The sequence below is a fragment of the Alligator sinensis genome, unplaced genomic scaffold, assembly GCF_000455745.1.
Source record: "Alligator sinensis unplaced genomic scaffold, ASM45574v1 scaffold674_1, whole genome shotgun sequence".
Lineage (NCBI taxonomy): Eukaryota > Metazoa > Chordata > Crocodylia > Alligatoridae > Alligator > Alligator sinensis.
In genome coordinates, this window is record NW_005842032.1 from 1,207,922 (window position 1) to 1,224,260 (window position 16,339).

Here is a 16,339-nt window from a genome sequence, read left to right on the forward strand (position 1 = left end):
CACCTTGCTGCTGCTGCCCCAAGAGCCATGCAACGCCATGTGCCTCCTGCCACTGGGTGGGCAGGAGAAAGACACACACACACATACAAACACACAAAGATGCAGACACACAGATACACACATTGGACTCACCCCCCCAGCAGGAGAGTGTGTGTGGGGGAAAGGGGTGGGGCAGGGGGGAGGGGAGGGAAGGGGCTGCAGGGAGGGGGCAGATGGACATCCCCACAGTGCAGGAGGGTGTGGGGTAGGAGCAGGAGTGAAGGGTATTTAGACCAGGCTGGGTCCTGGGACACTGGGAGCCTGGTGCCACATCCAGAGGCTGTCAAGGGAGTGGCTGGGGACAGGGTGACTGCTGTAGCTCAGCTGCCCTGCAAGGAGAGCGGTTGCACTGCCAAAGGCACCCCACTGGGCTAGCAGGCCCAGAAGAAGATTAATCAGGCACTAATTCAATTTATAATAACCACTTTCAGGCATCTGCACAAACATTTGCCATCTCTGTCACTGCCTTCACACCCCACGCTGCTGTCTCCACCATGCCTTGCGCCACTTTCCCATGGCCAGTCGCACATGCGGCTCCACCAGCTGCTGACTGGTCTTGCACCCAGGAAATCATGTGCTGCTGGGGGCAGGCAGAGGACACACTCCCTCTCCTCCCACCCCTGCTGTTCAGAGCCTCACAGCTCTGTTGTAAGGGGGTAGAGGCTAATCAGGAGAGTGAGCTGGGGTGGGGAGGCACTGCGGTGTGCTGTGTGTGGCTGGGGGCACCCAGCGCCCCCCTCCCCCTCCCCAGAGGAGACACTGCTGCTGCACCCCAGGGTGCACTCCATGCTCACCCACCTGCGCGTACACCCAACAACCTTTTTAAGTATCTCTGGGTTTATGCGTACCCCCCAGTTGACAACACTTGGGTTAGGGAAAGTTAGGAATATAATAGAGTCCACTGAATACAGCAGTTATCTCTGATACAACAACTTAAAACAGTGGCTCTCAAGTTTTTTTTTTGCTGTAACTCTAAATCTAGGTTGTGATCCCAGCCCCATGCCTCCGTCGCTGACTCACTCATGCCCGGTGGTGCCAGCAGAGCCTGGGGCATGCTGGGATCATGGGGGGCAGCAGCAGTGAGAGCCATGTGGACTGTGCACCCTGCAGGTGGTAGAGGAGGAGCGAGGGGCTGATTTGGGACCCTTGGGTCACAACCCAAGTTTGGGAGCCACTGACTTAAAATGTACAGAAAGTAACAAAATTTAATGTGAAACAAATATCTTTGAGTAGTTCTCTGCTGCATGCAAAGTATGTACTTCAGGAAATAATATTTACCTTATGTCTTTTATTTCCAAGGTCTCACTAGTGAATTCAAGTATATCTGCTGCAGTTCCCACAAACATAAGAAGCAGCTGCGACAACTGATCACGGGTGATTTCACCACCAATAGGAAGAAGCCATCTCCCAATTATTAGTAGTAGTAGAAAAGTCTGGTGAAGTCCCAGCGTCCAAGCACTCTCACACACTGTGGAGAGCTGACTGACAAGAACCTTAGCCTATTTAAAGACCAAAACAAAGAAAAAAATGCTTTAACTACAGGCAATCCCCGCTTAATGCTCTTAATTGGTTCTGGAAAAACTGAGTGTTAAGCAGAACCAAATGCTAAGCAAAACTCATTTCACCATAGGAATGAATGTAACTAGAGATAATTGGTTGCTATCTCTTCTCATTGCCACTGTCACCTCCCTTACCCTGCCCCACCTGCCTGCTGGCCACTCCAGCCCCACATGCCAGCTCAGGTCTGGTGCTCCTGCTGCCCCACCCTGGGCCCACCAGGGTAAGGAGCTCTTGCAGGAAAGAACTACTTAGAGATGTTTGATGGTCTGGCCTGCTGCCTGCAAGATTAGTAGAGCTAGGTGGTACACAATAATAAAAGAGAAGTTTACCTCCTTAAAGGGGCAGAGTGTGACCTGCATTATTATTCTTATATTGCAGCCCGTGGGGCTTGTTTTTCTGTTGTCTTTTATACCGGTGGATCAGGAAGAGGCTAATTGGGGAGGAGGAGGCCTCGTTGGGGCACACACTTATGTAGAACCCAGCACTAGAGGAGTTCATTCACAGGGGCTGCAGAGCCCAGCACCAGAGGGGTGCAGTCGCAGGGGCCAGGGGCTCAGTGACAACAGGAGGCCAAGTTAGGACAAGACTTCATCGGTGAGACAATATTTATATACCACCTGCGAGACATAGGGCATGGTAAAGGGGAGGTTTTGGAGCCACTAGTCTAGCCCAAAATACTTGGGGTATTCCATGAAGCACCAACTTAGAGCAGGACCCAGCAAGGGGTAAAAGAACTCACAGGGTTTAGTGGGGTCCAATAGGACTGTGATCATGCAGAAACTTGTGGGCAGCCTCTCTATTATTTATTTATACCAACAAGACATGGTGGGTGAGAAAAGAAGGTGCCAGCAGGGCAGAACTGACATGGTCATGGAGCCCTAGGAGCATCATGGCCAACCCTGGGGACCCAGCACTGTGACAACTACCCTTTGCAGAGCCACAGCTTAAAACCCATTGAATTTCATCTCGTCACATTTAGGGAAGAAAAAAATTCCTTCAAACTAAGACTTCTATCAACAAGTTTTATTGCCCAGCACTGTACATCAGTGTCTTTTGATAAGTGTGATTACTTGCAACGATATCCTTTTTGTGTCCACTATGATAGAATTTACCAAATAGACCCAGTTATTTCTTATCATATGCCCCTTTCTAATCATAAGGGAGATGATGGGGATATAGAATAGGGAAAAGTATTCCACCAGCTTAATTAGGTGATGATCTGCTGCCTCGCTTCTGTTATTCTCTTTGGATTGATTGAAGTCTTCTCTGTGGCTGATATTCTGCAGCTTTTGTTCATATCCATTACTGCAAAACTGCAATAAAACAAAACATCAGATGTGAAATACACCATGTGGAGGTAGATTTCTGGGCAGACACCTCTTCCTCCCTTCTGGCATTTTAACTCCAATCTTTCAGTCTTGTGCTTTAGCCATATTTGCAGTATATCCTTGCAGCAACTTCTTATTTACTGCTTGCTAGCTTGAACTTTACAATTTAAAAAAACCCAGCTAATCTCAACAGCACCATCTATTTTCTAAGACTATTCAAGAAACACCACATCATTCCCAGAGAACTAAACATCTACAAGCCTCTGACTACCACAACTCCAAATATGCTTCGCAACTATGCAGGAAAACTTCAGAAAAACTTAGAAATCATCTCCTTCACATAACCTACTTCAAAAGTAATCAACTGAAGAAGGAAAACAATATATGTTACAACAATCTAAAAGACAGAAATCTGGATATCTTCCCAAACATTATACAATGTATACAAAAAGTCTACCCAAGATTTTTTACAACATCCATCCAACCAAAAAGAAGAAATGGAACCAATTACTACAGAAACAACTTTCCCAGCCACAAAACAACCCTCAGAGAAACAACATCAATACCGTACAACATTCCAACCTCATACTTGATGAAACAGAAGGAATTAATCAGTCCTCAAATATTATCAATCTCTCCACACACACACTTACCAAAGCTGGAAAATCTGTCCCCTCCAAAGGCCTTAATTTCTATCCTGAAAAATGCCTGAACAAGATACTACAATGTGGAGAAATAGAAGATTTTTTCTAATACCTCTGGATGAAGGAATATTTCCACATCAATGAAAATATTAATGCCAAAAAAGCGTGTGTTCTCTTTCAGGTTGGCTGATCTCCTCTGGTGGGCTTTAAACTATGTTCATCGGAGGAAGGGGAGGACAAGGACAGAGGGATCCATGGAACACTAAACCATGAGATACCCACAAGATCAGCCCAGGTAAGTATCAAAGAACCTATCAGGTAGCAGTGTAAGGACTTTCCAGGGGCAGCCACGAGGGGAATTAAGTGTATATATACAAATGCCAGGAAACAAGCAGGAGGACTCTTGCTTGCGAGCAATAACTTTGACCTAGTGGGACTAACTGAAACCTAGTGGGACTCTACTCATGACTGGGTGGTAGGAATAGAGGGCTATAGGTTGTACAGGAGAGATAGAGGAGGGAAAAAAGGAGGGGGTGTTTGCTCTCTATGTCAAAGAACAGTACAAATCTTCCCTAATCAAATTGGGATCAGAGGATGGACAAGCAGAGGCTCTGTGGGTTAGGATCCAAGGGGGATGGAGGGAAAGGGACTTGGTGGTGGGGGTCTACTACAGGCCTCTGCATCAGGAGGATGAGGTAGATGGGGAATTTTACAGGCATCTCTCAGAGGCTGTGCAGTCTAGAGACATGGTAGTCATGGGGGACCTTAACTATCCAGACATATGCTGGGAGGAACAGTCAGCTAGATCTAACCACTCACACAGGTTCCTAACCTGTATTCAGGACCTCCACCTAACACAGGAGGTAAGGAGTCCCAGAAAGGGTAACGCCTTGCTTGACTTGGTGTTGGCCACAGGGGATGACCTGGTGGGGGACCTGCAGATTCAAGGCAACCTAGGGGACAGCAATCGCCAAATGATAAAATTCACTATCTAGAGAAGGGTGGGCACTATACCTAGCAGGACACAGGTGCTAAACTTTAAAAAGGCTGATGTTAATAGGCTCAGCGAATTGGTTGGCAGGGTACTAGGAACCAAGAACCTAGATGCTTTGCGGGTCCAGGATGGGTGGTCATTCCTTAAGGATACCATTCTTTGGGCTCAGAGTGAGACAATCCCGTGGCAGAGGAAAGGAGGCAAAGGGGCCAGGAAGCCCCTTTGGCTAGCCAGGGTAATCCAGGATACCTTAAGGGCAAAAAAAGGAGCATGCAGGAAGTGGAAGCAGGGGTTAGCTAGCAAGGAGGAGTACACTTCCTTGGCCCGCACCTGCAGGGAATCAGTGAGGAAGGCCAAGGCAGCTCTAGAACTCAGGCTAGTGGCAGGGATTAAGGACAATAAAAAGTAATTCTTTAGGTACATTGGGAGCAAAAAGAGGGTGCAGGATAGCATAGAACTCCTACAGAACAGGCAGGGAAGCTTAGTGATGGATAGCAGGGACAAGGCAGAGCTCTTCAATGAGTTTTTTGCCTCTGTCTTCTTAAATAGGAATCTAGATGAACCCTCAATATGCATCATGAACACCAACAAGGGGAACATCAGCTGGCCAACGGTCCATGCTGACATGGTAAAAGGACACTTGGAGGGACTGGACATGTTCAAATCACCAGGACCAGAGGGACTCCACCCATGGGTAATGAAGGAATTAGTGAGTGTCATAGCAGAACCACTAGCAAGGATATATGAGCACTCATGGTGCTCGGGTCAGGTCCTGGAGGATTGGAAGAGGGCCAATGTCATCCCAATCTTTAAGAAGGGGAGGAAGGAGGATCCAGGGAACTATAGACCAGTCAGCCTTACCTCTATCCCTGGGAAAATCCTTGAAAAAATTATCAAGGATCACATCTGTGGGAGCCTGCTGGCTAATGTGATGTGGAGGGGTAACCAACATGGGTTTATAGCAGGGAGGTCCTGCCTGACTAACCTAGTTTCTTTTTATGACAAGGCCACCAAATGTTTAGATGCAGGAGTCGAGGTGGATATTATCTATCTGGACTTCAAAAAGGCCTTTGGCACAGTATCCCATACCATCCTTATGAATAAACTGAGATTTGCCTTGAATGATTATATGGTACACTGGGTAGCAAACTGGCTCAAGGGTCACACTCAGAGAGTAGTGGTGGATGGGTCAGTGTCATCCTGGAAAGATGTGTGCAGTGGAGTCCCTCAGCACTCAGATCTGGGGCCGGCGCTGTTCAACAAAAGGCCTTTGGCACAGTATCCCATACCATCCTTATGAATAAACTGAGATTTGCCTTGAATGATTATATGGTACACTGGGTAGCAAACTGGCTCAAGGGTCACACTCAGAGAGTAGTGGTGGATGGGTCAGTGTCATCCTGGAAAGATGTGTGCAGTGGAGTCCCTCAGCACTCAGATCTGGGGCCGGCGCTGTTCAACATCTTCATCAGTGATCTGGATTAAGGGGTGGGAAGCACCCTGTCCAAATTCGTGGATGACACAAAAGTATGGGGTGAAGCTAACACCCTGAAGTGGAGGAACCAGATCCAGGCTGACCTAGACAGGGTGAGGAAGTGGGCAGAGAGCAACAGGATGCAATTCAATAAGGACAAGTGCGAGGTGCTGCATCTAGGGAGAAAGAACTGCCATCATACCTATAGGCTGGGGGGTGACCTTCTCAGCACCACTGAGGCAGAAAGAAATCTTGGAGCCACTGTTGACTCCTGGATGAACATGAGTCATCAATGTGATGAAGTAGTTGGCAGAGCCAATCGCACCTTGTCGTGCATCCATAGGTGCTTCACAAATAGGTCCAGGGAGGTGATTCTCCCTCTCTACGTGGCACTGGTCAGGCTGCAGCTGGAGTACTATGTCCAGTTCTGGATGCCGCAGTTCAAGCAGGATGTGGACAACCTGGAGAGGGTCCAAAGAAGAGGAACTCATCTGATTGGAGACCTTAACCTCTTCAAGAGAAGGCTGAGAGGGGACCTTGTGGCGGCGTACAAGTTCATAAGGGGAGAGCAACATGAAGTAGGCAACTATCTGTTTACCAGGGCACCCCCTGGAACAACAAGGAACAATGGCCATGAGCTACTAAAGAGTAGGTTTAGACTGGACATTAGAAAAAAGTTCTTCATGGTCAGGGTTGCTAGGATCTGGAATGGGCTTCCAAGGGAGGTGGTGCTTGCTCCATCCTTACGGGTCTTCAAGAGGAGACTGGACAGGCACCTGGCTGGGATCACATTATCCCAGGTTTGGTGACCCTTTTCTTGCCTGCCAGAGGCAGGGGGTCAGACTAGATGGCCCACTGAGGTCCCTTCTGACCCTAAAATCTATGAATCTACAAAAAACCAGCAGATAAAGGAGGAGCTATAATTATCCTTCACCATGAAGACTACATAAAAGAAGTCAGCAGATAACTCTCTGACACTACCTACTATGAAAAACTAGAGGAAGATCCAACTCCCCTTTTCACCTCAAAAGTAAAACCCACCATTACATCATTTCCATCTGAACTACAAGAAAACCTTCAGACCCTGATCCCTCCACTACCTAATCCAGGGACATTTTATATACTTTATAAAATCCACAAACAAGGGAACCCCAGTACACCTATAATTTCCAACCATGAACCCTAACTGAAGAAACATCAGATTCCATCAAATCCATTCTAAAGCCTCCTGTCATCCAAAGACTGAGTTTTATCCAAGATACAACAGACTTTCTGTGAAAACTCAAAAACACTGACCACCTTCCCAACAATACCCTCTGAACCACCATGGATGTCAACAGTTTATATACCAACATCCCAGACCAGATAGCATCCAATCCTGCCTCACCTCTACAAAAGCAAGATTACAATTCAGAGTACAGACCTCAAGATATTACTGAACTTTTACATTTCATCCTCACATACAACAACTTCAGTTTCAACAACCAACACTTCTTCCAGACCATGGGCACAGCAATGGGCACCAAAATGGCCTTACAATATGCCAGCCTTTCTATGGCCCACCTGAAAGAAGAATTCCTTAAGAACTGCACCATCAAATCCATGCTATACTTGAGATATATAGATGACATCTTCATCATTTGGACTGAAAACCTAGTTTCTGATCGATTTCCATCACAATTTCAACAATCATCACCTCTCTATCAGACTCTCTCTTGAATACTCCAACATCATGATCAATATCTGAAATGGTAAAATACAAACCACCATATACAAGAAACCCATGGACCAACATACATATCTACACAGAACCAGCAATCTCCCTAAACCAGGGGCGGGCAATTATTTCCGGCGGAGGGCCACTTACCCAGTTTTGGCAAGCTGTCAAGGGCTGCATGGGTAGCCCCACCCCTTAACAGGTGCCCTGCCTCCTGGTCACCACCTTGGGACCAATGTCCCAATGTCTTGGGACCAATGCCCCAGGGCCAGCACCAGTGGGGCCCAGGGTAAGGCACAGGCTGGCAGGGGTCTGTGGAGCCAGGCTGGGCTGCACCAGCAGGGAGAGGGGGAAGCTGGCCCAGATCCATAGAAACCCTGCTGGCTGGGACCCTCTACCCCTATCACCCTCTGGTGCTGCCCCTGGGACACTGGTGTGGGCCCTACGCTTTCATGCCCACTCACTCCCAGTGCCCCCCAGCCCCGCAGTACAGGCAGGGGGCATTACACAGCCCTGAACCCCTTCTCCCTGGCAGGGAAGGAGCTGGTGTGGAGCATGGGGAAAAGTGGCCCCTTGCCCACCCTGTGGTCAGTGCTCCCTGCTGCAGCTGCTCGCAGCCCACATGGGGCTGTCCTGAGCAGGAAAAGGCAGCCTTATGTGGGCTGGGAGCAGCTGCAGTGTGGGGTGTGGTCATGGGGCAGGGGAGGGGCTGCTTTTCTTGTGCTCAGGACCAGCTTGTAACCTGGCCCCATGCCAGCTCCAGGCTTGCCCATCAGGGCTGTGCACGGCAGCAGAAGCTGCAACCCCCACCCTTGCCACACTGGGCAGTGTTTGCTGCTGCTGCTGCTGCCCACCTGGAGCTCACACACTGGATAGCCTCAAGGCAGCGATGGCAGCCTCACAGCAGCCCATTGCAGCGTGAGCTCTGGGTGGACAGCAGCAGCAAATGCTGCCCAGTGCGGCAAGTGCAGGGGCTGCAGCTTCTGCCACTGTGGTGCAGCCCTGATGGGTGAGCCCGGAGCCAGGGCAGGGCCAGGTTACAAGCTGGTGCTGAGCACAGGGGAAAAGTGGCCCCTTGCCTGCCCCATGGCTGGGGCCCCGCACTGCAGCTGCTTGCAACCCATGTGGGGCTGCCTGTACCTGAGCAACCAACTGCAGCAGGGAGCACTGGCCACAGGATGGGGGAGGGGCCACTTTTCCCCGTGCTCCACACCAGCTCCTTCCCTGCCCTTCCCCCTCCCCCTTACCTGAGCTTCCCATGCCGGGGCAGCCACGTAGTCCCAGGCCAGAAGCCTCTGCTATGGCTTCCAGCTAGTGGGGCAGGGCTGGGTGGGTCCTGCTGTTGCAGGAGCCTGCCGAGGATTCCCCTGGGTCCTACTGCCCCTGCCTCCTGTCATTTTTGAGAGGAACCAAGGACAGATACATTTTCATTTTCAAAATTTTTTTAGGGACCCCATGGGCTGGATAGAATGGCCTCGCAGGCTGAATCTGTCCCACAGGCCGTATTTTACCCACCTCTTCCCTAGACACACCAAAAAGGCTATAATTTACAGACAAGCTCTCCAATACCACCAAATTTCCACTGAAGAGAATACCTGCATTTGTCATTTCATAAATCTCAAAAGGGCTTTCACCCAGCAAGGACACTCCTCCAGAGAGATAGATTGCAATTTTGAAAGAGCCACCAAGGTAGCATGCAAATAATTGCTGCAGTGCAAAAAGAAAATCCCCACAAACTGCACACCATTAGTTATGACATACCATCCTTCCCTGGAACCCTGTATGGAAAATCCTCAAACAACTGCCACCCATACTAGAAGAAGACCCAAGTCTTAAAGAGATCTTTCTAGAACCACCCATCCTAGCCTGTAAACAAGCAACAAACCTTGCTAATCTCATCACCAGAAGCAAACTTCCTATGACTTAGACCACACCAAATGGAACCAGACCATGCCAGGACAAGAATTGTAAAACCTGCCAACATGTCTCCACCAATCCCACAATAATGACACCCAACAACAGAACCATCACCGTTCTTGGACCTTACACCTGCACCTCCAGAAATGTAATGTATCTTGTCCAATGCATCAAATGCCCAGACAGAAAATACCTAGCAGAAACTAAGCAACAACTGTGTACCAGAATGAACACAGTTGTTGTTCGGTGAACCGAAGATCCATTAAAGAAAATTATCCAACTACCTATGGGTGTACGCTTCTCACAAGACAATCACTCCCTCTCTGATCTCTCAGTTCTAATCCTCAAAGGGAACTTAAAATACCTTTTGTACATGTGCCTATGAAGTTCACTTCATAAATCTATTGGATATAAAAAATCATGGACTGAATATAGAGACTGGATTTATGACACATTATAAGCTGCATGACATCTAATACACCAGGTAACCTGGCTTTTAGCTAATGACCTGCATTCCTTCATGCTTTTCCCTCACTCCTCTCCTCCCGTCATCTCTACTCTGTCTTCCAAACTTCCACTCATTTTCATCTTCACAGATATCTGTTTATCCTAGTTTCTTTTCTACCTGGGAGACCTCAGAACAGCATCAGTGCCTGTTTTCCATACTGGGGAAGCCAACACATGGTGGCAGAATCTTAGAGGAAGTGGTGATTTATGGGTGACTGCAGTCCTTTTCAGTAAAATGGAAGCTTTTTTCTAAGATACCTGTCCACTGAAATTTTCCCAACCCTGGTCAGAGTGCTAACAGAAGGATTCCCTTTTGTGGGGACCAATGTGATGGGTAGTTCATGTGCTGCTGTGAATTTCATCTACCATATCAGCTCTTGCTTACTGAGTCCAGTTTTAGAGTGAAACATCTGCCAAGTTTTGATTTTACTCTGTATATCCAGCCTGTTTGCAACTTCATAAAGCATTCTTGCAGACTTCCTCTGACCAAAATGTAATGGGTAGTGGGCCTGTACATGATCATGATGACAGCTATATTCTAATTTGGGGACAGACTTAACTTATGTTTTTGAGAGGAGGGATTATTTCAAGGCACCTGTTTGTTATCTGGTACTATCTGGGAGAATTTTGTATTCTGGTCATTTTATTTCTCCTTTTCCTATCAGCTCCTTCAGAAAAATGAAAGAATAGACTATTTCTTTTTGTTGAGAGACCATTTTTATCTTATAAGCAAAATAAATGTAATTTGTGAGGTGTCAGGAATAATTAAGATACACATATGCTGCCATTTATCTCCTTAGAGAAGAACAGCATATATTTGAACTCTCATTGAATGCATAAGATAAGAAAAGTAATGAAGGTAAAAACCATAAAGGCATTGAACCTCAGTAAACACATCTTCCTTGAATAGAGTAGTCTATATTTATATATTGTTACAGAGCAGTGAACTAATGCTCAGTGGCTTTTTTCCAGCATGGGCCCTGCAGCAGACTATTTTTAAATCTTCCTCACAGTTCCTGAGACTTTTTCCTGTTCCTGTTTCTGACAGACCAAATGATTTACATCTCATCTAGCCACTTCTCTCCCCAGTATCCCATCTATCTATAAACTAGTTCAAGGGACAATTTCCTGCACCTATTAGAATGTTTCTAGACTGTGCTAAGAAACTATATGCAGCACAATGGATACCAGCAAATAGACAACGCATTCCAGCAAATGCTTGTATTTCAGATTCCACATTTTCACTTTAGAATGGAGAATAAGTGAAGTATCTCAGATACTACTGTGTGCAGCACCTATGGAAAAAGCTGACTTCTGATTGTGATTGCTGTAAATAAAAGGAACACCTTCCTCTATAATCTAGAAACTCAGGAAAAAGTGTATTTGTGGATTTGTGAATGTATGTGTCTTAATAGTAAAAGCCTTTTAGGTTAGATGCTGGAGTTACTAAGATTTGCGTTTGTGTGGATGAATTATCTACTGCTCTTGATATAATTATGGAAGTAGCTAAGCATGTCCCCAACATCGATGAAATAGCCAAGCTAACAGACATTGCTGAGCACCACGCAAAAGGAAAACTTTGGAGCAAAGACGTAATTTGGCAGGCAGCAAAGAATATCTCTCTTCTCACATGGTGGAAGGGATACTGTAACACCCGGCTGTTGTCCAGGATTGCTCTAAGGATCCTAAGCATTCCGCCAACAGCACCTTCTTGTGAATGGAACTGGAAGGCTTTCAGCTCAAAAAAGACAAAAAAAGATGAATACACTAACAAATGAATGAATTGTACCACTAAACTTGTTTCTATTTCTCAAAATTTCTTACCTCTGAAGAATCAGTCAGAAGCACAATTTATGAAAAAGGTGCAGTGTGATGATAAGTTGCCCTTGCCCATAGACTCATTAGTAAAAACTTCTCTTAGCAAAAGAGAATGTGGTTCAAGTAGTTCTGAATCACATTTTCCTCAAGTTGATTCTGAAATGGAACTAATAAGTAGTGCAAGTGATTCTACAGATAGTGACAGTGAAACTGGAGGCGCTGCAAGGACCTCAGTGGAAGAGAGTTAAACTGTTGAAGTAGATGAGTGGGCAACCATGGCATGTCATGCACAGTTCTTTGGGTGTGCTAAAATTAGTGTGTCAGCAGTTTTCAGTTCCTTCATTTTTTTTCTTAAATTTAAACAAACAATGTAAGGTAAGTACATGCTATTGTGCATTGTCTTTACATTTTTACAAGTATTCTAATAAAAACAACTTCTTTCCACATAAAGATTTGAATTTGTTTGACTATAACATTTAAACCACATTAAGCGTGCTGTATTCAATTTTTTTCCTACTCAAATATTTTAGTTCAAATACTTGTGGCTATTGGAACATAAAATTAACATGGGAATACATTTTTAGTTTTGTTTGCAATATATAATTCAAATAAACATGCTAAATAAGACCATGCTCTATTTAGGGAATTGGAAAATTTTCCTGAAAACCCACAGGGGACATGACCCTGAAAAAACTGCAACAATGATAACTTAACCCCCCAAACCGGACCTCTTATATAGGAGTTATAATATGAAAACCACCACACAGCGGTTTGTCAGTTTAGCTGTACAATTTAGCTTCCAGGACCCAGAACCGGCCTTCAGCCTAATACTTGGCATCACCACAGTTCCACTAAGTAGATCAAACTGGTAAGAACAAGACAGAAATGGTAGCTATTGTTTCCCTAGCCTGTGAAGCAAACTGTATGAACTGTCCTCATGCTCTACCGCCACCATCTGGCACTTTGCACCTGGCCTTGTGCCATCTACACCAGCCCAGGAGAGCAGCAACAGTCCAGTGGCAGACTGATGGTGGGGCAGGGAGAGGGGGCCATGGCCCCTGGGCCCTGGCCTGGTGAGGTTGCCAGCCGGGCCCTTCACAGTTCTTATTGCACATGTAGCCAGGGCTGGCCGGTCCTATCTGCAAGACCTGTGGTCGCTGATGGCAGCTGTGAGAGCTGGTGGTGGCAGCTACATTTGTTGTGTAACCACCTACCTGCTGTGTGGGTTGGATGTTTACTTACCTGTTCCAGCCAGAAATTTTGGCTGCCACCCCTCCCACCATGTGCTGGGACTTTAATTTCTTTCTTGGCCAAAACAGGTAACCAAACAGGACCGGGTTGGGAAACTAAGTTTTTCTATGCGAAGGATGGGCAGCAGCAGATAGAGGGGGGAGGGGGTGCAAATGCACTCATTGGCTCCCAGTGCCAGAGGCCCACGGTACGTCATTTCACCAGTCCCTAGGAGCCAGGCGTAGATGCACTATGAGACCTGTCTCTCTTATTTCTTGTTGCTTCCAGCATAAGATGTGGAAGAAAGAAGCAGCAGTCCCCACTAGTTCAAGGAAAGGGGAAGGGAATGTTTATAATCTGCTCAGTTGTCCCCAGTTAAACTCTCTCTCCTCCAGGCTTAGAAGTTGTCTCTGTTGCTCCTGATCCTGTCAAAGCTGTACCATGGCTAGCAAGGGAGTCCACTGTTGTGCTAGGGCTGAATGCTTTCTGATTTGGGTTACTTTTAAAGATACTTGTGTTTTAATATAGGCTTTTCCCCTTCTGCTAGGCTGTTTCTTAAGCATTTGATCTGAATTGCTCTCCTTAGGGAAGGGACCATGTCCTTTCTGACTATATGTGGGCAAATAGTGGAAAACCATATTTGCAAACTTATTCATTTAATTAAAACTCTTACTTAGATTTACTTCTGCTTGTACCTTGGTTTGTTTTGTTTCTCTTGAATATTTATTAAACTTGAGTTTGTTCATTTGAAAGTCTTGAGGAGAGCCCTTAATTTTACACGGCACATATGCATGTGAATGGGTGTATTTGTGAAAGCTATATTTGCCCAGCCAATCTATACATTATATACATGCAATTACTTAGTGGGAATATGACAAGAAAAAACTGAATAAGTTTCGTAGGCTGACAATAAATGAGTCTTACTGCTTTGCTGTTCAGTCAAGAAGCAACTCAGTAATTCTTGAATATTGGCTCTGTGTACACAGATAAATAAAGTTCTTTGCTATGCAAAAACAGGACAGGAAAATACTTTAAGTATCCTAATATTTTCTGTGCCAACTTGTGTTTTGTGTTTCTCTTCCTGAAGTGAGATTGGACTTCTCAATAATTTCTTCACATACTCTCATATTTATAATCGTTAAAGCTAAGGATTGAAGTTACACATAAACCCGTTTAAGTGATTGGAAACTGGCTTAAACTTTTAATGGAACAGAAGTTCAGTGTACATAAACCACTTTCAAAATGGCCCAAACCAGTTAAAAATAAATCTGGATAGATGTAGTATCAGATTTAACTGATTTAGAGCAAATTGGTTTATGGAACTTCTGGCCCAGATCACTTCCTGGTTTAAATTTAACTCACAGTCCCCCAGCATCCCAGGATGCTCTGCAGCCCTGGGCTGTGCTGTCTGCTGCAGCAGAGCAGGGACTGCCCCACCCTTCTTCTCCCTATCCTGCTTCCTGCCTGTGCCCATTAGCCCATAGGGACAGGGGAGGGGTGGAATAGACCCCTAGACTGCTCTAGATTGGGTCTACATAGTATGCAAGGGGGAGGGAAAGCCCCCATGGTGGTGGGTTTCACCTCTCCACAGCCCTCCTCTAGCCAGGGGCAACCTGTAGAGCTGAGGGAATTCCCTACCTCCCTCTCCCCTGCACAGCTGCTTTCCTTAGCCACTGCCACAGGAGAAAGGGCAAGCAGCTACACGTTTTAGGCAAGCACCTGTGGAGAAGGGGAAGAATTTCTCTTCACTCCCTGAGCCTGCCCTGGGCTACCCCTGAGCCTTACAATGGCTGAAGCAAGCAGCTGTGGGGTTTGGGAGGGAAAAAATTTCCCTCAGCTCCCTGGGGCTTCCCTGGGCTGGAGGACCTTAGGCTGGGGTGGGAGAAAGCCTCCAGAGGTGGGGGCTCCCTGGTACCCCCATGCTGGATTGTATGGGCAGGCATCCAGCCTGAAGGGCTCCTTCTCCCTCCCTCCTGTGCCAGTGGCTGAAGCAATCAGCAGCTGGAGAGGGGGAAGGGGGGAATTAGCCTCAGCACCCCAGGGCTTCCTGGGCTTGGGAACCCAAGGTGGGGGAAACCCCCTGAGGTGGAGGCTCCCTCAAGGTGGGCCAGCACCTGGACACGGGGCTCCTCAACCCCCTGTGGGGGGATAGCAGGGGGTTGGGGGCATGTGCTGGGGAGCCAATCAGGGATGGCCCCACTTGGCTGGGCTTGCAATGGCCAGAGAGCTGGGAGATGTGCTCTAGTACCCCTCACCTAATGGCCTGGGTCAGTGCAGGCCTCCCCCTGCCTTTTCCAATTGAAAACTAAGTGGCAGTTCATTTAGTTATCAGTTCAATATATGTAGTTTAGAAGAAGCTGTGTAGATTGAATCAATTCTGCCTTAGGCTTTTTGACTGTCTGTATTAGTCCAAGTCATCCAATTAAGAAACAAAAACTATACCATTTGACTTATATGACCATTTACACAGATCAGATTACAGAGTTGAACACTCAAATGGCCAGTGAGAATTCTCATTTTGACTATGGATGTGCAAATAAAAATCAAGAATCAAATTCTGTATTTACTCAAATATAAGATGATCCTGAATATAAGATGACCTTCCAATAATTAGATTTTATATATGGAAAAATATAAATGTTATAGAAACTAATTATTGGAAGTTTTCCTTGAAATTGTTTCTCTCCCACTGCCACAGCAAGGAAAATAAATCTGGTGGAGGGTGGGGCAGGTGATACCTTCTCCCCCCTAACTTCTTTCCTCTGCAGCCCTCCCCCACTCCTAATTGTCAGACCCTGCTTGCTCTGAGCACATGTAATGGAGAGGCAAATCTAAAAATGCTACCTTTAAAATAAACATGCCTCTAATAATTTGCATATAGACAAATTACTAGGGGTACCCATAAACTTAGTTCATCTAGAATTGATGCATTTTACCTTTTTTTGAACCTGCTTCAGGTTTTTGCACAGGTACACCATAAACAGACTTTTAAGCAGCACTTCTATACCTACTTATATATAGCACAAACTTTTTTTTTATTTTTAAGGAAAATTTTTCATGCCCCAGGTCAAATTAAGCAAATCAGTTCTGAATCCTTTGAATAATTTAAAA

At 46.2% G+C, this 16,339-nt stretch overlaps 1 protein-coding gene across 1 annotated transcript in view; it reads right to left on the reverse strand.

Moving 5' to 3' along the window:
* The window catches only part of TMEM26 (transmembrane protein 26), a 48,796-nt gene that overhangs the window by 7,204 nt on the left and 25,253 nt on the right, over positions 1-16,339 (reverse strand). Inside the window, exons 3-4 of the mRNA XM_006022364.3 lie at positions 2,799-2,912; positions 1,318-1,538 (exon numbers count right to left, since the gene is read on the reverse strand). Of these exons, the coding sequence (XP_006022426.1) occupies positions 1,318-1,538; positions 2,799-2,912 (335 nt within the window). The remainder of the gene's footprint in view (positions 1-1,317; positions 1,539-2,798; positions 2,913-16,339) is intronic.